Source organism: Doryrhamphus excisus, linkage group LG1 (assembly GCF_037039965.1).
Source record: "Doryrhamphus excisus strain RoL-2023G ecotype Guam linkage group LG1, RoL_Dexc_Guam_v1.1, whole genome shotgun sequence".
NCBI lineage: Eukaryota > Metazoa > Chordata > Actinopteri > Syngnathiformes > Syngnathidae > Doryrhamphus > Doryrhamphus excisus.
In genome coordinates, this window is record NC_136357.1 from 29,483,321 (window position 1) to 29,510,000 (window position 26,680).

At 49.2% G+C, this 26,680-nt stretch overlaps 1 protein-coding gene across 7 annotated transcripts in view; it reads left to right on the forward strand.

Moving 5' to 3' along the window:
- LOC131131824 (neural-cadherin) overlaps positions 1-26,680 on the forward strand; it is a 122,831-nt gene that overhangs the window by 12,590 nt on the left and 83,561 nt on the right. For 4 of the 7 annotated variants that reach the window (XM_058076748.2, XM_078793511.1, XM_078793514.1 and 1 more), the window contains exon 1: positions 5,466-6,601. The exons of the other annotated variants lie outside the window; for them this stretch is intronic. In XM_058076748.2, coding sequence (XP_057932731.2) covers positions 5,611-6,601 — 991 coding nt within the window. In that variant the 5' untranslated portion in view covers positions 5,466-5,610. Of the gene's footprint in view, positions 1-5,465; positions 6,602-26,680 lie in introns of those variants that run through there. 7 annotated transcript variants of the gene reach the window in all.

The following is a 26,680-nucleotide window of genomic DNA, read 5'->3' on the forward strand; positions in this document are numbered from 1 at the left end:
ATAACCATCATAACCATCATAACCCACATAACCATCATAACCATCATAACCATCATAACCATCATAACCATCATAACCCACGGGTGTCCAGACCTGCATACCACGAGCACCACGGAAGTGTTTGCCAGAGACCTCCAAGGCAGCACAGTGGCTGCTCGGAGCGTGTGCCCGAATACAGTGCATCTTGTTGTGTGGCTCCTCCCCCTCTAGCCTCCCCAGTAGTAGTAGACCTGCTTGTAGCCGTGGGAGGTCCTTCATTAGGACCCATCAGACCCATCAGTCAGGTCTGGGTCTGGTATCAGTCTAGGGAAGCAGAGCGTTGTTGGTATCGGCTAAAAAAGTAGTGGAGGCCATGTTGGACACCACTTTGCTGTCCCCCAAGTGGAAAAAGAAGCAAAGCCGTGGTGGGGTCAGCGTGTGCCAACAAAAGCCAAAGAAGAAGTGAAAGAAGAATATAAAATAACTCAGCTGTGTTTTTTGTGTCCTTAAAACTTTTTCTTTCCATTTTTTGCACTAAAAGTTTTGGTTTGCTGCTGTTGGTCCAAATCCTTTGATCATTAGAGAAGAAGCGTCTCCTCCTCCTGCTGTTTGGACGTTGGCGCTGCCGTCGTCCTTCAGCGTCGCACGACGCGGAGAACAATGCAGACGCGGGAGGTGGCGTAACATCTAAACAAGCCGACAAATGGCAGACGCCGCCCGTTTGATCTTGGCGCTCCCACGGTGACCAAAGCAGGAAGGACGGACGGCGCAGCTTGGACGCGTCCGGCCCTTCATCATGTCCACCATGGAAGTTGGCAAACGAGGCGCTCATTAGCAAAGTCCACTTTCACACGTGACAAAAGACCGAGCGTGCAGGTGTCGCCCAACAATGGAAAGACACGCCCTCAGCACGGGATCACGTTTCCACTTCACGTCTCCTAGCGTCTCCTAGCGTCTCCTAGCTTTGCATAGCATCACCTAGCATCACCCAACATTACCTAGCATCATTTAGTGACTCCTGGCATCCCCCAGGGTCACCCAAGAAATATTGTCATTCCACTAGGGAGCGGTTTTGCCAGCATTTGTCCTTTCATTCATCCTTTCTATGTGTTGGCTGCGGGGAGTCCAAACATCTGGAATAGAGGCCATGTCTCCTTCATCCTTGGACCATGTCTCCTTCATCCTTGGACCATGTCTCCTTCATCCTTGGACCATGTCTCCTTCATCCTTGGACCATGTCTCCTTCATCCTGGGACCATGTCTCCTTCATCCTTGGACCATGTCTCCTTCATCCTTGGACCATGTCTCCTTCATCCTTGGACCATGTCTCCTTCATCCTTGGACCATGTCTCCTTCATCCTGGGACCATGTCTCCTTCATCCTGGGACCATGTCTCCTTCATCCTGGGACCATGTCTCCTTCATCCTGGGACCATGTCTCCTTCATCCTGGGACCATGTCTCCTTCATCCTGGGACCATGTCTCCCTGATCCTGGGACCATGTCTCCCTGATCCTGGGACCATGTCTCCCTGATCCTGGGACCATGTCTACCTGATCCTGGGACCATGTCTCCCTGACCCTGGGACCATGTCTCCCTGACCCTGGGACCATGTCTCCCTGACCCTGGGACCATGTCTCCCTGACCCTGGGACCATGTCTCCCTGACCCTGGGACCATGTCTCCCTGACCCTGGGACCATGTCTCCCTGACCCTTGGACGTCCTCTCTGCCTTTTCGTCATCTTCCATCAGAGAGAAGGATGGAGGTGTGAACCCTTAGTGTAGCGTATTATTTTATTGTGAAGAGTTTGTCCTCCTGCTCCTTCTGCTGGACACGCACGTGCACACACACGTGCACATTTCTCAGGTAAAGGTTACAGACTTGAAGAATGTTCTCATTAGATGCCTGTGTGTGTGTGTGTGTGTGTGTGTGTGTGTGTGTGTGTGTAAAATGAGGCTCAGTAACTGAGACAACACTCTCCATCCCCCCCTCCACCCGGTCCTCTGTGTTTATTAGCATTGCCAGCTGTCAATCAAACATAACATTGGAAGGTCCCAACTTTTTCTTTGGCTTTTATCAATGAAAGAGGAAGAATGTGCTGATAACCATAGAAGAGGAAATGGATGCTATTGTGAGCGAATACCCATTCTACGTCCATCCAAATGTATAAATATGTTCCAAATACTGTATAGAAATATTATATGAAAATATCTTTCACAAGAATACTTCATAAAAATACATGGAAAAAACAGCCATCATTTTCCAAGAAAGTCCAAATATAAACAAAAGAAGTTTTAAAGTCATTTTCATCAACGTTATCATTAGGGCTGCTCCCTTTGGCCGATATCGGTAAAAAAGCACAATATCGACATTGGCACCCCCCCCCCCCCCCACAGCATATTATGGCACAATACCATACATCATATGACATACTATGACAGTATTATGTAGGAGATCCTATTGCATCCAAATGAGGAATATGTTTTTGTGAGATAAGTCATATTTAAGTATGGTGAAATATTCCACATGGAATAACTTGTTGGCGTATCTGCATGTGCTGCTTTCTCAAATACTAGTTTCCTTTCTCACTGGCTGGAGGATAAAGTTAGCACACCCCTGGATGCTGCTGATGCTGATGCTGATGCTGATGATGATGATGCGTATGAAAGGTGAGGGCTGGAGAGCTTCTCCTGCTTTCTGATCCTCAGGTTGAGATTCCAGTTAGCGGCGGCGTGATAGCGCATGAAGGGACAAATGTTGTGCTGCCGGGGGGGTTGGGGTGTATGGGGGGGGGCACTGCAGGTTTGGGTTGTCGCCGCTGTGTTGCATCGTGTGCTGCATCTATCTGCAGCGTGCATGCGGAACATCACAGTCCTGGTAGTCTGGGGGGGGGAGGGGGACGGAGTCCCAGCTACACACACACAGTATGAGGCAATTCTTTGTTATAAAGTTATAAAAACTATAAAGGTATCATTTTAGGGCTGCATGGCGGACCAGTGGTTAGCACACAGGACCCACAGCTAGGAGACCCAAGTTCAGTTCCACCCTCGGCCATCTCTGGGTGGAGTTTGCATGTTCTCCCCGTGGGTATGAATGTGAGTGTGAATGGTTGTTTGTCTATATGTGCCCTGGGATTGGCTGGCCACCAGTCCAGGGTGTACCCCGCCTCTCCCCAAGACAGCCGGGATAGGCTCCAGCACCTCCACCCTAGTGAGGGTCAGCAGTAGAAAATGAATGAATGAATGAATGGTCATACCAGCAGCATACCTTTAGATACTGTATACAGTATAAGGACATAGTATAAGTATAGTATAAGTACAAGTACATCTAAATATACTTTTGAATGTTGGCTAGATGTTTTTGGTTGAAGAAAAGCAGAGACTGATGCTCTCCTGATGTGAAGATGCAGGAGGAGATAGATGGTAGTGAAGAGACAGGGAGATGGATTGGGGGGGGGGGGACGGGGGGGGTAAAGGGCAGCAGAGACAGAATGATGAAGGTAGAGAAGAATTGATCTGGTGGCCAGCAGGGCCTCCAGGGTGGCCGGGATGTGGAGCTCAGCGTCAAGACCACGTTGGCTTTGTGGCTCCCGCATGATGCGGACACACGGACTAGGAAAATGTCGGAAGTGTACGAGGAAAATGTCGGAAGTGGATGAGGAAAATTTCGGGAATGGACGAGGAAAAAAGAAGAAAAAAGTACCAGAGAAAAAAGTCGGAAAAGTACGAGAGAAAGTCGTAAAAAAAGTCGAAGAAAGTGTAGGCATGTGGAGGGGCGGGGTCAGGAAGGTGTAAGTGATATGATGCTAACCAGACATGCTAACGTGTTTTGCTGGGAAGCCCCCTTCCTTGTTTGGCGGTGCTGATATGAACTATACTGTAATGTGTACGTATGAAACATGTATGTGTATGTAATATGTATGTATATTTATTAGGGCTGTCAAAGTTAACGTTAACGATGCGTTAACGGGAGTTTCTTTTAATGGCGTTAACTTTTTTGAGGCGGACATCGGGTGGCACCAGACTTCCCTAATTACGCTCCCAGTGGCGTTCCGCGCCAGCAGCCGGCCGCCCGCTTGTTGCGTAGGCAAATATGCCAAACTCCACACGCTAGGAAAGCTAATGATACGTTTATGATGGAACAGACGCACGGCGCCAAGGGCGGACGTCCTCGGCCATCATCGGCGGCCAGCGTTGCGTGACGTGCTTGATGAGCTTTCCGCAGCCACGACGCTCGTGCGGTGGAATGTCACGGCGGCATCATCGGCTCCCGAACGCCGCAGCTTGACATTGCTTCATCCGAGCGAAGGAATGGCGGCGCGGCGCTTCCTGACGAGGGCTAATTGGACAAATGGAGCCGCTTAGGCGGAACCGCCGTGGCGTCGCTGAGGTGATGAGGAGAAAAATACTCTTTGGCTTCCAGACGCTCTCCTCAGGCCTGACATCCAAAATAAAATATAAAATATAAATTATATATATATATAAATAAATAAAATCAAATAAAAATCTTGTCTATATGTGCCCTGTGATTGGCTGGCCACCAGTGCAGGGTGGACCCCGCCTCTCCCCCAAAGACAGCTGGGATAGGCTCCAGCCCCCCGCGACCCTCGTGATGATAAGCGGTAGAAAATGTGGCGACTCCATAATTAGGAAAAAGCCAAAAAGACATAAAAAAATGTAAAAAAAAAAATAATTTCAACGTATTTAAAAATCTATTTCTTCAAATGTTTCCAAATGAGAAACACGTCCTCAGCTGGCATTCAAAGAAAAGCAAACAATGGATTATGAATTCAGCCTCCAGGTGGGTCTTTTGAAAAATGTATTGAAGTTCCAAGTTCTAAGTTATATATCATTCAGAAATGAAAAATAGATAATAATAGTCATTTAAAATAGAATATATTTATTCCACGACCAGAGAAACAGGTCCTTGCCTCGTGGGGGCTACGTCCGTAGCTGAGGTGAAATATGAAATATAAAATATGGAATATGAAATATGGATGCAGCACGTGGGTGAACTTGGTTCTTCATCCCTGAAAGTTGACATGAAGATACGAGTTGCAGCTCGGAGGCGTTGAAAGGTTTCAGAAGAAGACTTGAAGGAGAAGTTGGAGAACCTCTGGAACCATCCAGAACCTTTCTGTGGTCTTGGAAGCCCTGACCCCCCCCCCCCCCCCGCCCCCTCCCACACACTGCCAGCGAGCGGCAGCCAAAGGCACTTAAGAGAATCGATCCGTGCGTGATTTTAATCCACTCAAGTGACGCTTTCCCGGGGACTCACGTGACCCCGCAGGGCCAGACATTGATCAGCGTGACAGAAGCCCCCCCCTGCCCCCCCGGAGGATCCCTCCTGACACGCGACGCCCTCACCAAACTCGTACATGTCAGTCAAACGTCTGCGATGGAGCCGTGCGCGCCCCCGCGCCACAAGTACCCCCTTCCTCTCTCGGGGGCGCGCACCGAGCGAGAGCGAGATAGCGCGGGAGGAGAGGAGGACGCGCACACACGAGCAAAGTTCTCCCGCGCCGACGAGCGTCCAGCGTTGCGTGTTTTCCCGCCTTCGCAGGATTAAGGATCCCTGGAGGAGCCCCCATGGGTGCCGCCGTGGCGCGAAGGCTCCGCTGAGACGTCCGGTCATGCTTCGGGTCTGCCTTTTGCCTCTTTTGCTGTCGTGCGCGCTGGCCAACAGGACCGCGGACCCGGTCCCGTTCTTCCACGGCCATGTGTTCGAGAACGCGGCCCCGGGATCCAGGGTCAGCGGGCTGACGGTGCCGCTCGAGCGGCTCAGCGCGCGCAGGCTGTGCGGCGCCGGGGAAGGAGGCTCGCCGCCGGCCCGCTTGAGGCTCCTGGGCGACGGCAGCGACAAGTTCCGCGTCCTGGCGCACCACAACCGCGGGCACGTCCTGCTCAAGACCTGCGGGCTTCTGGACCGGGAGCAGCGGGCCGAGTACGCCCTGGGTGTCGGCGTGTGCTGCGGGCCGTGCGGCGCCGGGCTCCATCGGGCGGCGTCCATCCGGGTGGACGTCCTGGACATCAACGACCACCGGCCCGCCTTCCCCGGCACCGACGTGAAGCTGAGCCTGGACGACGCCACGGCCCTGCGCACGGCGGTCTACACGCTCACGGCCAGGGACGAGGACAGCGGCAAGAACGCGGAGCTCATCTACTTCTCCCGGCCCGGGAACGGGACTTTCTACGTGGTGCCCAAGAGCGGGGACGTCCTCCTGGTGGACTCCATCCTGGGTCGGGACGCCCCCATCAAGTTCACAGTGTTCGCCCGGGACCGAGGCTGGCCCCCCCGCACCAGCGAGGGCGTCGTCGTGGAAATCAACCCCCGCCAGTGGCTCACGTCGCACGGCAGAGCCCCGTCCCGGATGTCCCGCTCCGTGCGGGACCCGGACGCCCCTGTGTGCATCAACGTGTCCGAGGACGCCGGCATCGGTTCCGTGGTGATGAACCTGAACCCGGTGCGCTTCCAGGCGGCCGCCTTCGAGCTGCTGGAGCCGGAAGGGGGCGACTCGCCGGTCAGCGTGGGTCGGGACTCCGGGGACGTGGTCATCTCACGCCGGCTGGACCGAGAGAAGGAACCGCTGGTGGACGTCGCCGTCCGGGTGCAGGACAAACGCGGTGAGAGGGGGGGGGGGCGTGTTCGTGGGGGCGGACGAGCGATGAATGCATGTCAAATGTTTCATGATTATGGATTATGGATTGGTGGGATGAGGGAATAGTCTCACACCGAGACGTTCCTTCATAGCAGTGGTCTTCTTGATGTGACCTTTGACCTCGGCGAGCTGCCATCTTGACTTGTTGGGTTTCTTCAAAATAAGAGTTAGCTTGAAGAAGGACACAAATGGAAGAAAACAAATGGAGTGCGGTCACATGACCCCCCAAAACAAAAACAACCGGAGGTTAGCCAGCCAACCAGGATGGAAATTAGCCAGGAAGTTAGCCATGAAGTTAGCAAGGCTACTATGAAGTTAGCCATGACGTAAACAAGGCTACCAGGAAGTTAGCCAGGAAGTTTGCCAGGCTACCAAAAAAGTTAGCTGGGCCAAAGGCCGCTATTTTTCTCAGGTCTGGTGCCCCTGCTAGCCTGGCTAACTTCCTGCTAGCCTGGCTAACTTCCTGCTAGCCTGGCTAACTCCCTGCTAGCCTGGCTAACATCCTGCTAGCCTGGCTAACATCCTGCTAGCCGGGCTAACATCCTGCTAGCCGGGCTAACATCCTGCTAGCCGGGCTAACATCCTGCTAGCCTGGCTAGCCTGGGTTTTGTTGTGTGAAATGCAGCATTTGTGTGATGCATGTTGTGTGTTTTTGTGTTTGGAGGTTTGGACATCCTGGCGTGTCGTCGCAGGCGTCCGAGTGGGCGGTGTTGACGAGAGGTCACGTAGAAAGACATGGTGATGATGATGATGATGTGTGTGTGTGGTTAGTTACCACAAGAGGACAAAGAAAGGGGAGGGCCAAGTGCTCATTAGCACATGAGGCTAATTGGTGGACATCCATGTATGCTCTTGTTGCTGTGTCAGCATGTTCAAGCCAGGTGGGAAGGCGGGAAGGTGGGAAGGGGGCAAGGTGGGAAGGCGGTAAGGCGGGTGTGAATGTCGATAGCAAGGTAGAAGATGCAGCAAGTTCAAGTCCAGTTTCAGTCTGTCGAAATAAAAAGCTGGTATGGATTTACAACGTTGGATTTTTGCTGCGCTAATTCAGCCAGACGCCATTTTATTCACCACACGGCGCCTTGCTCTGCACGTTGGAGCGTCCTGTGATGGATGATTCTCCCAAACGGCAAAGAAAGCTTTCCACTGTGAAGGAAGTACATGATTGGCTGATATGGGGGGGGGGGTACTCTACTCTACTCTACTCTACTCTACTCTACTCTACTCTACTCTACTCTACTTAGGATACTTGACTTCGTCTTGAGGGCTCCAACGTCCTCATATGAAAGTGGTGCTTGGTGGTACTATCCATGTTGTTCTTGTGCTGATGATTGTTGTTTTGTTGTTGGGATCATGAAAGTAGTTGGAAGTCTGTGATGGGTGACTACCCCCCCACCCCCGCCCCACCTAGTGGGGCCCCTCAAAGCCGTGTGCTCTTCTGATGGGTGGGGGGTCAGGGATGTTGTTTTTGATAAAATCTAGTACATAGAAAGCACATCTAATCCAGCGTAATCCACATACCTAAATACACGTAGGTATCAAGTATTTGTGGATTAGAGCGGCCTGCATGTGCTCAAATCCTCCTGACCGCCGTGGACACGTGTCCTCAATTTGGGACATCTCCCGATCCTGGTGTCTTTCACGCGCATGTGGGAGGGATTGCTTTCTGTGTGTGTGTTTGTGGGGGGTCAGGGGGGGTCTCCCAGGTGAGCCGTGTCATCCTGAGCGGTTCGCGTCCGAACCCCCGAGGTGACGAGCGCTCCGTCTTTGGGTCGGCGGCAGCTCAGTCGTAGTCTTTTAATCTGTTTGGACGGTCCCGCGTTGGCCTCGACCCCCCTCCATCTGCTGGCATTATCCTTGTAATCCCATCTCATTCTCTGCCATGCCCCCCCCGCCTGCGTACTTATTTCACTTTCACTCCAGGGATTAAGTGGAAGTCCTATTTCACACAACGGGAAGAACATCACTTCCTGATATTTTCACTGTCAACATCGGGAGAAAAAACATCTGGAATCACTCCAGGCCGTGTTTGAACAGCAGGCTTCACTACACGCCTTAAAACAACTTAACCACTTTGCTCATTTGGAAAGGTATGCTGAGATACTATAGTGTACGTAATGTACGCTTTCTAGATCTGCACATGGCCCTCGGGCCTGACTTTGGACACCCGTGATTGAATGCTGATATTGCGTGGTAGTTTGTCGCCGTATTGACGGAACGTGCAGTCAGGGAACGTGTGCTTCATGAACGAGCCGTCACGCCGCATCCCTACATTGGATGTGAGGCTCGCTTTAGCCCAAAGAAGAAGTGAAGCTAGCAGACGTTTGATTCCACCTCGCCTCTTGTTGTCGTCGTCCTCGTGCGAGGAGATAAATTCCTCTCTGTCCTTTTTAAGCACGGAACACTTTGCTGTCTCGCCGCGCGCCAATTTCGCGACACCACCCCAAAGGAAGCGGCCCCGTTAGCGGCATTATGCACAGTAAACACGGATGTGAAGAGACGCCATTTGGGAAAACAGATTGTAGCGGCAGCACGGTCGTTTTGCGAGGCGTCTGGCCCGCGGGCGGTGGCGAGTTGGACGCCAGCAGTGAGGACGACATGGCGGGCCGCTTGAACGCGTATCGTCGATGAGGCCCTGGGCTGACGTCACAGATAGAATCATCTTTCTCGTGAGGATATGTGAGCCAGTACACAGTACTACTGTAGTACGAGTACCCATATTTCCTGTCACCGCACAGTGGCGCTGGCAAGGAGGAAGTGACCTTGTGGAGTTATTAGCATTTAGTCAGATGCCCCGCCCACATCTCGTGGAGCAGCCGAAAATCCATCCTGCCTGCCCGTCAGGAAGGATCCGGGACATGAAGTGATCAAGACCATCCAAAGGTCCGCTGTGGCGACTCCGAAGTCAGGAAAAAGTTAGAAGAAAGAAAGGAAAACGTTTTGAACGGGCATTGAAGGAGGGTGGGATGGTATGTAGTACTCTACATTGGCCACCGGGTGTCACTAATGGTACTGGAATGTTGGCCGTGACACACAAGCACCAGACTTGATGGGTGGAACAGCAGGCTTTGATTGCAGCTTTGGCTCCTCCCACAGTCCTTGACACGTGCTAACGTAACCCGCACCACAGCCATGTCACTTCTTGGCCTGTCTGATTTGTCTTATGTCTTATCTTGTCTTATGTCTACTATGTTGGGTAATGAGGTATGAAGGTGACTATAGGGGTGTTATTTCATGTCTACAGGGCTCTAATCGTGTTTAAAAGTGTATTTAGAAGGTGGTAAACAGTTTTTTTTAATGCCTAAAACATCTTATGATGTCTAGCATATTGGCTAATAGGAGTGTAAGAGTGATTATAGGGGTGTTATTTTATAGTCCAGAGGGCTCTAATCATGTATTCCAATTGTGTATTTGGATGGTTATAAACAGACTTTGTATGCTGCAACTCCCGACGTATTCCATGAATAAATCAGGACTTTGACTTGGTGGAAGTTCAGTGATGGCAGTCGTGTTTGGAATAAAAGATAAAAGATAAACGAAAGATAAAAGATAAAAGAGGGAGTTTGAGACGTAAATACAGCAAGAAGAATAACAACAACAGGAAGTTGCATGGCCAAACGTTTCATAAAAGCATCCTGTGACGCTAACATTTGAAGCAGACCAAGAAGAGGGGTTGTAGGTTGGATTCCTGGTCTTTGTGTGTTCCTGCTGGAGCCGAGGTTCAGGAATGGAAGGCCGTCTGATGCTGGAAGGTGATTGGCTCCTCGCATTCATTTCAGGAGGATCCATCCTGCTTTATGCCTGCCCCCCCCCCCCCCCCCCCACTAGGAATTCAATTTCAAAGCAATTGGACGCACCCCCACGTGGTTCCTTAACTTTATTTGTATTAATTAATTTTTCTTCCAACGTGGAGGTATTTGCCATGCTGACAATAACACCTGCAGCCCGACAAGTGTAGCGCTAACATGGCAACGTAATCCAAGGCATGCAAACAATCCCATACAATACACAGCAGGCTAGGCTTCGCTACACTAAGGGTGTGTAACAGTGACTATAGGGGTGTTATTTCATGTCTGGAGGGCTCTAATCATGTTAAAATGTTTATTTAGAAGGTGATAAACAGGTTTTCTATGCCGAACGGTCTTATTTCCTCATAGTATATCAAGTATGTTGGTAATAGGAGAGTAAAGGTGACTATAGGGGTGTTATTCCATGCCTAGAGGGCTCTAATCGTGTTAAAAAGTGTATTTAGAAGGTGGTAAACAGGTTTTCCATGCCTCACTGTCTTATTTCCTCTTAGTATATCAAGTATGTTGGTAATAGGAGAGTAAAGATGATTATAGGGGTGTTATTCCATGCCTAGAGGGCTCTAATCGTGTTAAAAAGTGTATTTAGAAGGTGGTAAACAGGTTTTCCATGCCTCACTGTCTTATTTCCTCTTAGTATATCAAGTATGTTGGGTAATAGGAGAGTAAAGATGACTATAGGGGTGTTATTCCATGCCTAGAGAGCTCTAATGCTGCTAAAGCATATTTAGGAGATGGTAAACAGGTTTTCTATGCCTTATTGCCTCTTGTTATGTCTATACATTAGTGCTGTGAAGTCCTAATGTTTGTTCTGTGTGGCGAGTATCATGACCTAGTCTGTTCCTGGGTCAAACTGTGGCCATCCTCAAGGTGTGAGAGGAAGTGAACTCGCAACCCGATGTTGTCTCTTCCACATGTGACTCTCTTCCGGTGTTTGATTGGCCACCATGACTTTTTTTTCCGCTAAATGCTGATGGACACCTCTCTGGCATTCGACGTCAAAGCTGGGCCCTGTGTGTGGCCCCGCCCCCCAGCCGCCCTATCACGGCGCCTGTTGCAAAGGAGTGAAGCTAAGATGTCACGAATCAGCGTTTTGCTAATGAGACTTGAAATGAATTTGCAAAGGATAATGAGAAAGCATCTTTGGGAGTAACGAGCTGCAAACTTTGGAATACTCCCAAAGATTGATGGATGCCCGCTTTGCTTGGCTTTCCCTGGGGGGCGCCATCAGTGTGAGCGATTGTGCAATCCCACCTCGTCTTCCTGACACGAGGCCACTGTCAAATGGCGACCTGCGAGCTCGCGGCGACTTCCGTTCCCGGCGCAAACGTCACAGCGGCATCAGCTGTTGGCGGCTGGCGAGATGCCGATGGATTTCCTGCCCGAATCAGTGGAAGTCACTTCATCCGATTAAACAGACAAGTGGAGAATTAAAGATGGGGGCGCACACTCACGCACGCACACGCACACACACACACACACACACACAGACAAACAATATCGTGCCTGATGTGTCATGGCGGTCAGCGTGAAAGGCGGGAGAGCATCAGCAAATCATTTCAAAGAGACCTCCTCGCCATCAAAGGCGGCCAATGGCCACTTCCTCCCGCCGAAAGGAAGCGTAATGAGGGATCACAAGGTGTATTTTTCCGGACGGCGAGCGTTGATGCGAGTGCTGGGAATCCATCCAATAACACAAAGTGCAGGTACACAAGTCCTCACGCTGGGAGATTGATCCCAGTGAAGAGCTTCTTCAGGAAGCGGAGAGCATTTAATATCTCCTTCCATCACCGGGGAAATGCCAACAACAATGGCGGCGGCGGCGGCGGCGGCGGCGGTCGGCCCTTGGAGTGTTTGTAGGCTGGCGTCTGGCAACCTTCCTCCATGACAGGCCGGGAGAACAACACAGCAATCTGGGACCGTCCACTTCCACCGCTAATGTCACGCTGAAGCACCGTTATCTGCCTGGCCCTCTGGTGGCCCCCCCCCCCCATGCCTGGCTGACTTCTCTTCATTATATTCATGATATTCATGATATGACATATACATACGTGATGCTCAAAAGCTGGCTTACTTGAATACATAATCCTATCACCACTGTTAGTGTAACGTGACTGTAGGGCTGTTATTTCCTGTCTGGAGGGCTCTAGTAGTGTTAAACATCTGTATTTAGAATACACAGCTTTGCTACGCCTAAAATGTCTGATTTTCTTTTATTATGTTTACTATATTGACTAATAGGAGTGTAGCAGCGACTATAGGGCTGTTATTTCATGTCTGGAGGACTCTAAAATGTGTAACGACATTTTCCACCCAAATTTTTGTTCTTGAATATTTGCTACTAAAATGACGATTTTTCTCGTAAAGTTTATTCTTGGTAAATTGTGGCTTTTTTCTTCTCGATATTGAAATTGATTGTCCCAAGATGACAGATGGTTTTGTTTGGGGGTCCCACAGCAGCAGTTTTTCGTTGACATGCTCGTGTCCTGCTACAAGAACATGAGGATCGTTCCTCCTGAATGGCGTTGATGGGACGGAGATGCTGGCCTGAGGAAAAGGATGCAGAGGGGTCAAAGGTGAAGCGTGTGCGTCATGCTTCTGCCTGGTGTGCATCCGTGATGATGATGATGATGATGATGATGTCTCAACCTCGAAAGGAACTTTGAGCTTCCTTGAGCAAATCTTTGCCAAGTTAGTTAGCAAAGACGTGTTTGCTTTCAAGCTGATGTTTGCGAGACAAAGACGATGAAAAGGACGCATTGAACTCAGGGCCGAGGGCGCTCGAACTCGGCAGCGTGAGAGAATCCCAGCGCAGGAACTTGGAAGTGTTTGAGTTAAATGTGCCGTCTGAAAGAGCCTTTCACCTTGCATAACGCGCTTTATTCATCAAGTGCTCCTCAGGAACGTTCCCTCACAAAGTGCTGCAGTCAACGCTCGTGGCTGTCTGCTAGGGATGGCCGATACCAGACGTCTCAGCGATACCGCGCTTTGGCGATACCGCGCTTTGGCGATACCGCGCTTTGGCGATTTCCCGGCAAATAAATATGAGCAGATATCACATCCGGTATCCGGATAGGACATGTGGCTCATGGGGCGTCCGGTCACCAAGCATTTGGCCAAAATGGAGCCAAATGCAACATACGGCATTCTTAGGGCTCGACCTCCAATTCTACGCTGGTCACTAGGCGGCAGTCATGTTACTGTAATGGGGGCTGGGACACACAAGCACCAGATTGGGTGGTAGGAACAACAGCTTTTTATTGCAGGCCAGACTCAACTTGGAACCAGCCTGATGATACTGGTGGTGGATCATGGTGATATTGATATTGGTGATATTGATACCGGTGATGATTATATCGGTGCTGTTGATATTGATATCGGTGATGTGTTTTTGATACTGGTGATATTGATATTGGTGATATTGATACTGGTGATGGGGATATTGATATTGGTGATATTGATATCGGTGATATTGATACTGGTGATGGTGATGGTCATTGATACCAGTGATGGTGATATCAGTGATGTGATATTGATACTGGTGATATTGATACCGGTGATATTGATACCGGTGATATTGATACTGATGTTGGTCATATTGATACTGGTGATATTGATACCGGTGATGGTGCTATTGATATCTGTGATATTGATACTGGTGATATTGATACTGGTGTTGGTCATATTGATACTGGTGATATTGATACCGGTGATGGTGCTATTGATATCTGTGATATTGATACTGGTGATGGTGATATGGGTGATATGATATCGATACGGGTGTTGTAATATTGAGAAGTGCAGTGCGATGCAGATGGTCTCCAGGCATATACTGATCCAGGGTCAGGTAGCGTTTAGAAGAAACGACGATGCTATGGCGGCTATCAGCGCTATCAGAGGTTATTGGAGCTGACAGGCGGAGAAAGCGCCGCCGTTGTCGGTGGAAGTACGTCAGATGTAGCAACGTCTGCCGTCTGCTTTGCGGAGCAAACGACAAGCAGCTTGTTTACGTTTGTGTTGACGTCTGAAGAAAGAAAACGACATCCCGAGCTCTTTCTTCTCGTCTCCGGGCCGCTGATGGACGCCGCTCGTCGCACTTTGCAAACCCGGCGGCCTGCGAGCGACGCTGTCACTTTGCACGGGAGGAAGATCTTGATCAAACATCGGCAAACATTTCTCCCGTGTCCTTTTCATGTTTTTTTCTGCTCACATTTAATTATCCCAAGAAAGCAAAGCCCATTAGCCAGGGGAGCATGTCAGCGTGAAGTGAATCATCAGCGTGAGCTAATTACAGACGCAAATAAAGCCTGGGGGCGCAGCAACCGTTCCGTGTGTGTGTGTGCGTGCGTGCGTGCGTGTGCGTACGCTCCGTGTGCGTGCGAGCGTGCACGTGCGCTACCATGCTGTGCGCTGTAATCTGCTACCACGGATTGAGTGCGTGAGATTAGCAGTGCAATGCGGCACATTCTTAATTACTGCACTCGCGTTCAATGTGGAGCTAAGCGGGGGGGCGGGGCCCGGCCTGGGTGGGGCCGTGTAATTGGTCTGATAGATTTTACCCCTGCCTATACTGTAAATACCATGAGGTCAAAATAATAGTTTAAATATGACTACTGCGTGTATTACGCATACACGTACAAGTACTGTAGTATAATCTCATGCTTTCCACGTTTTAAAGGATGTACAATGAGAAGTGAAGAGTTGGTTAGCCCCCCCGTCCCCCCCCCAGCTCTCCAACATCGATGCGTCGTCATGGTAACCGAGTCCCAACATGCCTCCATCTTTGTCACCCCCGGCCGTGATTGGCCTCCACGGCGCCCGGGGTCGCTGTCTGCGGCTAATAGGCCGGCTCCGTCACAGAGACGAATGAACGGACGCCACGCTGACCTTTCCGAGGGGCGGTGGGGGCGGTGACTCCTCCCCCTTCTGCTTCTCCCGCCAAAAGAGTGCTAACGAGTTACTTTGATGACCTGTCAGGAGAAAATGACGCCTGTGTCTGTGTGGGGGCGTTTTCAGCCCCGCCCCCTCCTCATATGCAAGGGGTGCAATGATGCCGCGCCGAGTCGTTTATCTGTTCGACGCCTCGCTAGCCCACTCGGAGCCGCCGAGCGTGACTGATGGTGCCGGCACGCCGCGTTGGTGTCAACATTAAAGTCTGACCCCTCGGCGTCAGGCGCCCGCTCTGCCGCCATTCATCACCGATGCGCCGTGCACACGTATACGCCGTGCACGCACGCCACGGCGCGACCCAGCCCCGCTTTCACAGAGCCAAAGGGGCCTCCTGGGGCCTGACGCTTTATTTTGGAGACAAATGTGGGTGGAAATTGGAGTGTGTGTGTGAGTGTGTGTGTGTGTGAGTGTGTGTGTGTCTTTGCTGCCGTGGCAACAGCACAATTAGGATTCAGTTGGCAGCCGCTTTGAGTCGGCTTCTACATGGGATGATAAGTCCTCGCTGGGAAAATAATCCTCCGCCGCACATAACGGGATATACTTGGTGTCTTTGTCAAGTCGGCGTGATGCTATCTTCGCCCGGCGCTGTCGGGATCACCGAGATCGCACGCCGATACCCACGACGCACCTGGGCTCTGCCGCACGACTCCACCACAAACGTGCCTTTGATGGCTTATCAAAGGAAGTAACAACACTAACAGGAAGTAACAACACCTTCCTGTAACATGAAGTAACACTAACAGGAAGTAACAACACTAACAGGAAGTAACAACACCTTCCTGTAACATGAAGTAACACTAACAGGAAGTAGCAACACTAACAGGAAGTAACACCACCTTCAGCCTATCAGCCTGATAATGATGGTTCAGCTGTAGTTATTATGGCCAATTATAGTCAGATATTGTGCCATATTGGTACATATATTGGTAATATTGGTCATCTTCCCAACCATATATTTCATATAAAACATAAAACATGTTCAATCTCATAAAACCTTTTTCCCACCAATATTTTCTTTTGCTGCAAGATGAGAGATGCTTCGTTTGGCTAGTAAAGACTTAGAATGGACATACTGTATGTTTTGGCTAATAAGAGGTTGCCTTCAGCCACAAGAAATCCCTGAAGGTACTTGAAGGAGGCGTAGATGAGACTGATCTGTTCTTCCAATCCTGGTGGTCACGCAAACAACGCACACACACACACGCACGCGCACACACACATAAAAGCGCATCATAAACATGAAAAGAGGCAAGAGGACGCTTGAAATCCAAAAGCTTTTTAGGCTTTGAGTCTCCAGAAGAAAACAACAACATAAACAACTTATGGAGGATAATCAAGGTTCCTGATTGTTCCTCCATCTGTGATGACAGCTGTCCACCAGCATGGAGACCACTTCCTTGATTAGTGTCTCTATACGCTGTACTGCATGTACTGCATATACTGTATATCTACATTATTACGCTGTACTGCATGTACTGCATGTACTGCATGTACTGCATGTACTGCATGTACTGTATATCTACATTATTACGCTGTACTGCATGTACTGCATGTACTGCATGTACTGCATGTACTGCATGTACTGCATATACTGTATATTTACACCATCCATGCCCAAGGTGAAGATCTATCCCTTCATAAGGAGGTTGGAGATGGTGGTCTGTACCTTGAAGGTGTCAGAAGGAGAAAGTGGGAAGTGGCGGACAGTGGCTGGCTAGCGGCTAGCGGCTAGCGGCTAGCTTTGGTGCTAAAGTAGCTTGTCAGCATAAAACTTAGTAGAAGTTTCACTCGGGGGTTTAGAAATGAAAGTGGAAAAAAAACATCTCTTGATCCATCCCAGCCACCAGACACAAGCGACACTTAATGGCCTCGTACACGGGGATCAATCCTGTGTGTGTTTGTGTGCGTGTGCGTGTGCGTGCGCGTGCGTGGAGGATGAAGAGTCAATGCGGTCGGGGGAACATCGAACGGCCGGCCCTGTAGATTGCCTCGTTAAACAAGTCTTGTCCACCTGTCAGAATCCCTGCAGACCTTTTATCGGACTTCCCCGCTATCAGGTGGAGTGCCACGCCGCATTACATCACCGCGTCTGCCCCGGGGGGGGGCGGCGGTCTTTGGGGATGAGAAACCCAGATGCGTGTTTTTGTTTTGGGACGTCTTTTCCTTCCTCTGATTGCCTCCCGTGCTGGCGAGATGAAACAAGAAGAGACAAACTCCACAGTCAAACGTTCCTCTTCTGTTCCTCTTCATCTGCTTTTGTGGGGGGGGGGGGGCTCTTCTCCCCCGCCGCATTCGCTGCGTTTATTTATTTACGTGTCACCTGAGGCCGTGCGGCCCAGCGGAGCGCATGAAGGCAGCGACGCTGCTTGCTTGCCTGTTGGTGGAAATGAGCTTGAAACAAACGCAGGAAATGCATCAAACCCCGCCTCTTCTCGCCATGGCGTCTTCCGCTGGGACAGGAAAAGCAATGTTGGTCGTTTGGAGTTAGCCGTTTGGAGTTAGCCCTTGGTAGTTAGCTCTTAGCTGGTCCTAATTAGCCCTTAGTAGTTAGCCATTAGTAGTTAGCCATTAATAGATAGCTCTCAGTAGTTAGCCCTTAGTAGATAGCCGTTAGCGTTAGCTTCACTATTGTGCTAGTTCTTTTTGTGTGTATGATGTGTTTATGGGTCATGTGCATGACTGGTGTTTATGTGTCGTGTTATGACGTGTTTATGACGTGTTTATGATGTGTTTATGGGTCGTGTGTATGAGTTGTGTTATGTGTTTATGGGTCATGTTTATGATGTGTTTATAGGTTGTGTGTATGACTGTTTTTTATGGGTCGTGTGTATGAGTTGTGTTATGTGTTCATGGGTGGCATGTACGAGTCGTGTTATGATGTGTTCATGGGTGGCATGTACGAGTTGTGTTATGTGTTCATGGGCGGCGTGTACAAGTCGTGTTCATGGGTGGCGTGTACAAGTCGTGTTCATGGGCGGCGTGTATGAGTCGTGTTCATGGGTGGCGTGTACGAGTCGTGTTATGATGTGTTCATGGGCGGCGTGTACAAGTCGTGTTCATGGGTGGCGTGTACGAGTCGTGTTCATGGGCGGCGTGTACAAGTCGTGTTCATGGGTGGCGTGTACGAGTCGTGTTCATGGGCGGCGTGTACAAGTCGTGTTCATGGGTGGCGTGTACGAGTCGTGTTATGATGTGTTCATGGGCGGCGTGTACAAGTCGTGTTCATGGGCGGCGTGTACAAGTCGTGTTCATGGGCGGCGTGTACAAGTCGTGTTCATGGGCGGCGTGTATGAGTCGTGTTCATGGGTGGCGTGTACGAGTCGTGTTATGATGTGTTCATGGCCGGCATGTACGAGTCGTGTTCATGAGTGGTGTGTATGAGTCGTGTTATGATGTGTTCATGGGCGGCGTGTACGAGTCGTGTTATGATGTGTTCATGGGCGGCATGTACGAGTCGTGTTCATGAGTGGCGTGTACGAGTCGTGTTATGATGTGTTCATGGGCGGCGTGTACGAGTCGTGTTATGATGTGTTCATGGGCGGCGTGTACGAGTCGTGTTATGATGTGTTCATGGGCGGCATGTACGAGTCGTGTTCATGAGTGGCGTGTACGAGTCGTGTTATGATGTGTTCATGGGCGGCGTGTACGAGTCGTGTTATGATGTGTTCATGGGCGGCGTGTACGAGTCGTGTTATGATGTGTTCATGGGCGGCGTGTACGAGTCGTGTTCATGGGCGGCGCATACGAGTCTTGCCTCAGGGAGGGTGTTTCAGGTGAAGAGTGCCAACGTACTGACGGTTTAAGAGGCGTGCGGATTCTTCCCACCAGCAGGAAGTCGAGGTGCGACCACGTAGCGTCAGCAGGCGTTGCTCCTTGAAAGCCATTTTTGACGGTCGGGTCGTGGAGGGAAGCTCATTGTGGCGCCGCTTTTCATCAGCGCTCTCATTGTCAGTTTGAAACGTTTACGTCTTCCAAGGTTCTTGCTGTTGGTTCCATTCAAGGTGCTTTATTTCATCAACTTTTATTCTCTGATTGCATTCTCTTTATGATCATAATCATAACGGCCGCATGCCCGTGAACGCATCGCTTTTCACAGCCGCTGCTGTGATGAGTTAAGTCAGCGTCTCTTCACACAATTCCTCTTTCTCGCTCAATATCCATTATTCATTCCTTCCTAACTACTCCTTTTATCCATTTTTCATATCTGTGTGTGTGTGTGTGTGTGCGTGCGTGCGCGTGAGAGCGCACGAGGCCTTGTTAAAAACAAAAAGTTGAATCAACTTAAAAAAGTGAAGCGGCTGGCTGCAAAGCATGTTTGAGTTTGTTGAACTTTCAAGGTTTTTGTTGTTCTGACTGGAAAGTGAAAGTGAAAGTGAAAGTGAAAGTGAGGAGTTTGGTGAAGTACAGTTGGAGGGAAAGTTACCAAAAATAAGAATAGCGTGTTGATTCAAAGACGCACTGGAAACTTCACTTCTATGAAGTCTTCAAATACTAAGTACTGAAGGTACTACTTAGCATTCTCTCAACGTACTGTACATGTAGTATAATGATTAGCGTATTGTATACTAGTCATCAGTCGAAGAAAGGGAGTAAATGATAAAGTATTATGAGTCCAACATTACGTAGTTCTACTGGATGGAAATATAAGTGCGTTGTTAGACGTTGGGATTGGATCATGGAGCGTTCGACGTTGGGATTGGATCACGGAGCGTTAGACGTTGGGATTGGATCACGGAGCGTTGGGATGTGTAGACGACGTCTCTGATGGTCTCCCAGCATCCATCCTTAGTGAGCTGCTGCCGGCTGGGGTTCTCAGGGACGGGTGGCAGGTGCCGAAGTCTTTATGGAGGTGTTACACGGGGGCCGGGCGCTCCCCGTCGGGGGTTGTCCACTGCCGCCATCGCCACAGCTGCCGTGGTTAAATGTGAACGTTCCACTCTTTCCAGCCCGAGTGTCCCTGGAGGTCAGAGGGAAGTCGCAGGTTCCGTGTTAAAAACTTCAACCTTTTTTATCTGCGTCACTGCAATGCAGCTACGCCAATGCAGGGCACACACACACACACACACACACACACACACACGAGAAGGACCCGAGGACTTTGGAGTGGTTGTCCACTTCTGGTAGACGTGAAATAAATCAAATAAATCATCCATCCATAAACGTAAAAGCTGTCCCAGATTTGCTAATACCTGTTCTCTCTCTAAGCAAACGTTTGTCCAGATTATGATGCTGTTATTATTATTCATGATGACTGACACCACCCCGAGGATGCGTTAGCCGTCTGATCTTCACACACACACACACACACACACACACACGGAGCGCTCCAGCGGTGTGTTTGTATGCAAGGTGTGTCTTTGGGGTATTTACTGGTGGAGCAGAAAGGCCCCAGCCTGGCTGCTAATTCTGGGGACGGAGGAAAGAAAGCTCATTTCATGCTACGTGGCTTCGCTAAGGAAAGCCAGAAGAACCTTGGTTGGGAAGAACAAGTACGCTCCTTCTCTCCTTGGACTTGCACCGCATCGTATAGGCAACGTATACTTAATATAGATGGCTTATCTTCCATATCATTGGCTTTATCTTCAATATGGCTGGCTTTCTATTGGACATATGTTGGTGTGTACTGGATATATATATAATATATATATATATTGGTGTGTACTGGATATATATATATTGGTGTGTACTGGATATATGTTGGTGTGTACTGGATGTATTGGTGTGTACTGGATGTATTGGTGTGTACTGGATGTATTGGTGTGTACTGGATATATGTTGGTGTGTACTGGACATATGTTGGTGTGTACTGGATATGAGATTGTAGAAGTAGAAGAAGTAGTGAAGAAAGCATGCTGACGTTGTACAAAGTGCTTGCGTGCCATTTTAAGGTGACTGATGCCTTGGACAATGATTTTATTGTTGGCGGGGGGGGCAATATTCCAACCGGACCGTTCGGCTGACAATGCAAATGTTGTCCAGAAGTTGTTATATGCAAATGTAATCCATGCTCTGACCTCCACACGCCAAGCAGACGCTGTAGTGCCCCCCCCCCTCCCCCCCAACACCCTGAGTAGAATGAAGACAGGAGGATTTCCAATTTGAAAAAGGAATATTTCCTAGTTGGAGCATAGAAAACCTTTTTGTAATATTCTTAATACACTTTTTAACATGATTAGAGCCCTCTAGACATGAGACAACACCCCTATAGTCACCTTTACACTCACCCTTTGGGTTTTAGTGACACCTCAAACATTTGAACCCTTTTCTTTTCTGAAACAACAAAAATAAAACGGGAAAAAAGATTTGGATGACAAAAACTTTATTTATTCACAAATGTACAACACAACACACAGTCACCATCTATTTACAGATGCTTGCATGTTTGCAAACTTTTTAGAGCCAAACAACACCGTCACCAACACCGTCACCGTCACCAACACCGTCACCAACACCGTCACCAACACCGCCACCAACACCGCCACCAACACCGTCACCAACACCGTCACCAACACCGTCACCAACACCGTCACCAACACCGTCACCAACACCGTCACCAACACCGTCACCAACACCGTCACCAACATTGTCACCAACGCCATCACCAATGCCGTCACCAACGCCGTCACCAACGCCGTCACCAACACCGTCACCAACACCGTCACCAACACCGTCACCAACATCGTCACCAACATTGTCACCAACACCGTCACCAACACCGTCACCAACACCGTCACCAACACTGTCACCAACGCCATCACCAACACCGTCACCAACGCCGTCACCAACACCGTCACCAACATTGTCACCAACACTGTCACCAACGCCATCACCAACGCCGTCACCAACGCCATCAGCAACCACCGCTGTAGTTGCCAGAGTGATGGTGATGAAGGAGTGTCGGCACGTAGGAGAAGGTCTGGATGAGTCCTAGTCCATGTTAGACCTCATTCAAGCGTAAAAGGAAGCGAGGGAACATCTCGTTAGCCAACTGCAGGTAAAGGTGGGAGGCGACCTACGCCGTCTTCATTAGGCTGTGATGAAAGCGAGGCGGCGTGCTGGGGAAGGAAGGGGCGTCGTTTACCTCTGCTGATGCGTTGGCTGGCGTATGCAAATGAGTTGATGAAAAAGTCCTTCCTGTGACTGATTAGACGAGCCGCCGCCCGCGTCCTCCAGGAAAGGCGGCGGGAATACCAAGCGCCTTTCCATCCGGACCAAGGCCGTCAGCGGCGTGCACGTGATGGCTGAATTCCATTACGCTCTACGGGGCTCACGCTCTACTTGTGGGGTTGCCGTGGCAACGCCACGCCATCCAAACGTACATGGACTTCTCATTTTTTAAGACGTGTAGCCAAGCCTGCTTTGTCCTCCTTCATCCTTCCTTTCCTTTTCTACTTCCTCTCTCCTTCCTTCCGCTTGGCAGGGCAGGCCTTGGCGGAGGTCACGGCTTGTCTTCATCGTCATCGTCATCATCGTCATCATCGTCATCATCGTCATCATCCTCTTTCCCCAACACTGTTATCGTTGCTCCTGTCTCGCCGCATCACCTTCATCGTGGTCATCATCAGGGCTGCCCGTCCCATTTTAATAATCTTCATCATTATTCTACTCAGCCGCCCTATCGTCCTCTTCATCGCCTCTTCATCACGTAATAGCTCCTTCCTCCTTCCTTTCTCTTTCTTCCTTCTTCCTTCTTCCTCCTTTCTCCTTCCACCTTCCTCCTTCTCCTCCTTCCTTCCTCCTCCCCCCTTCCTCCTTCCTTCTTCCTTTCTCCTTCCTTCCTCCTTCCTTTCACCTTCTTCCTTCTTCTTCCTTCCTCCTTCCTTCCTCCTTTCTTTCTTCCTTCCTCCTTCCTCCTTTCTTTCTTCCTTCCTCCTTCCTTCCTCCTTCTCCTTCCTCCTTCCTTTCGCCTTTCTCCTTCCTTCCTCCTGCGTCCTTCCTTCCTCCTTTCTTCCTCCCTCCTTCTTTCCTTCTTTCCTTCTTTCCTTCCTTCCTTCCTTCACCACCGCCGTCCCGTCCCCACTAATCCCTTTTATTCAATCAAACCCTCACTTGCAGCGAGTGCCAAGTAAAATGCCCGTCCCTGTATGTATGTATGTATACCTATATATATACATATAGTATATATATATGTATGTATACCTATATATACAGTGAAGAAAATAAGTATTTGAACACCCTGCTATTTTGCTATTTCTCCCACTTAGAAATCATGGAGGGGTCTGAAATTTTCATCGTAGGTGCATGTCCACTGTGAGAGAGATAAACTAAAAATAAAAATCCAGAAATCACAATGCATGATTTTTTAACAATTTATTTGTGTGATACAGCTGCTAATAAGTATTTGAACACCTGAGAAAATGAATGTTAATATTTGGTACAGTAGCCTTTGTTTGCTATTACAGAGGTCAAACGTTTCCTGTAGTTTTTCACCAGGTTTGCACACACTGCAGGAGGGATCTTGGCCCACTCCTCCACACAGATCTTCTCTAGATCAGTCAGGTTTCTGGGCTGTCGCTGAGAAACACGGAGTTTGAGCTCCCTCCAAAGATTTTCGATTGGGTTCAGGTCTGGAGACTGGCTGGGCCATGCTAGAACCTTGATATGCTTCTTACGGAGCCACTCCTTGGTTTTCCTGGCTGTGTGCTTCGGGTCGTTGTCGTGTTGGAAGACCCAGCCACGACCCATCTTCAATGCTCTGACAGAGGGAAGGAGGTTGTTCCCCAAAATCTCACAATACACGGCCCCAGTCATCCTCTCTTTAATGCAGTGCACTCGTCCTGTCCCATGTGCAGAAAAACACCCCCAAAGCATGATGCTACCACCCCCATGCTTCACAGTAGGGATGGTGTTCTTCGGATTGTACTCTTCATTCTTCTTCCTCCAAACACGCTTATTGGAATTATGACCAAAAAGTTCTATTTTGGTCTCATCTGACCATAAAACTTTCTCCCATGACTCCTCTGTATCATCCAAATGGTCATATGCAAACTTAAGACGGGCCTTGACATGTGCTGGTTTAAGCAGGGGAACCTTTCGTGCCATGCATGATTTCACATCATGACGTCTTAGTGTATTACCTACAGTAACCTTGGAAACGGTGGTCCCAGCTCTTTTCAGGTCATTGACCAAGTCCTGTCGTGTAGTTCTGGGCTGATTCCTCACCTTTCTTAGAATCATTGAGACCCCACGAGGTGATATCTTGCATGGGGCTCCACTCCGATTGAGATTGACCGTCATGTTTAGCTTCTTCCATTTTCTAATGATAGCTCCAACAGTGGACCTTTTTTCACCAAGCTGCTTGGTAATTGCTCCGTAGCCCTTTCCAGCCTTGTGGAGGTGTACAATTTTGTCTCTGGTGTCTTTGGACAGCTCTTTGGTCTTCGCCATGTTACAAGTTAAAGTCTTACTGATTGTATGGGGTGGACAGGTGTCTTTATGCAGCTAACGACCTCAAACAGGTGCATCTGATTCAGGATGATACATGGAGTGCAGGTGGACTTCTAATGGGCAGACTAACAGGTCTTTCAGGGTCAGAATTCTAGATGATACACAGGTGTTCAAATACTTATTTGCAGCTGTATCACACAAATAAATTGTTAAAAAATAATGCATTGTGATTTCTGGATTTTTCTTTTTAGTTTATCTCTCTCACAGTGGACATGCACCTACGATGAAAATTTCAGACCCCTCCATGATTTCTAAGTGGGAGAAATAGCAAAATAGCAGGGTGTTCAAATACTTATTTTCTTCACTGTACATATAGTATATATATATGTATGTATACCTATATATGCATATAGTATATATATGTATGTATATATATCCACACACACATATATACATATGAATATGTGAAATATATATGTATAAATATGTGTGTATATATATATATATATATATATATACTATATGTATATACGTGTATATGTATAGGTATATGAGGTGTGTGTTTGTGTGTGTACGTGGGCTCCGTGTGATCTATGTGAATTTCCCACAGTGCCTACACGCTGCTTGGTGGGGGCCGTGGTGGGGGTGTGAGTGGGGGTGGGGGGGCGGTGTAGCGTGTGCTGGTGTTTGTGAGAACGTAGGATGGAAGCGAACGGCGAGAACAGATTAAGGCTGCGTTTGAGAAATGGCAGATTGACGATGCTGCAATAGCAAGATACTGCATGCCCTGCAGACACCACCGACACTGGCGGGGTGTGTGTGTGTGTGTGTGTGCGTGTGTGCGTGCGTGCGTGCGTGCGTGCGTGCTGACACCCGTGTACAAACACAATGCTATCAAGGTGCCCCAGTTCACATTTAGGCCTCCCTCCTCATCCAAGCCATTCATGCGTACTTTGTCTTCTTCTTCTTCCTTTACTTCCTTCTCATCCTGAGCTGGTGGCGACGGGGGTGTTGCAAGTAAGACCTATGCACGCACACACACAGACACACACAGACACACACAGACACACACAGACACACACAGACACAGACAGACACACACAGACACACACAGACACACACAGACACAGACAGAGTGAGTGTGCCCTGAGGTGTGTTGTGTTTGATAGAGACGGATGGTGAAACGACACAGGCTACACTTATGGAGGTCCATGGCAGGAAAGCAGCGGGGGGTGGGGGTGGGGGGGGTGTCGTGGTGGATGCTGAGGGAAGGGGGTGGGGGTGGTGTGGGTATTAATGTACTTGTACTGCAGTATCTGACACCAGAGGATATATTCATGTCAATAAAGGATCACCTTCACTCTTCCCTCTTCCCCCATTTTTTACCCCCCCCCACTCCCCCCCCCATAGTTCAACTGTCTTCTTCAATAATCTTCACAAATGTTGTTCTCATAATATTTACACTTTATTCCCACAATATTCTGACTTTTAGGACTATTAGCTGTTTCATCTCATAAAATGCAGCTTTTCCATGACAATATGATTTCATAAAAGTACAGATCAGGTTCCTTCTTAAAATATATTTGGACATACATATTTCTATTTATGTGCTGCAGGACAATACATCATTCATCCATCCATCATTCATCCATCCATCATCCATCCATCATCCATCCATCCATCCATCATTCATCCATCCATCCATCCATCCATTCATCATTCCATCCATTCATCCATTCATCCATCCATCCACCCATCCATTCATCCATCCATACATACTCATTCATGGATTATAGAGGGTAGACGGTAGTAGAGGGTAGATGGTAGTAGAGTGTAGACGGTAGTAGAGGGTAGACGGTAGTAGAGGGTAGACGGTAGTAGATGGTAGACGGTAGTAGAGGGTA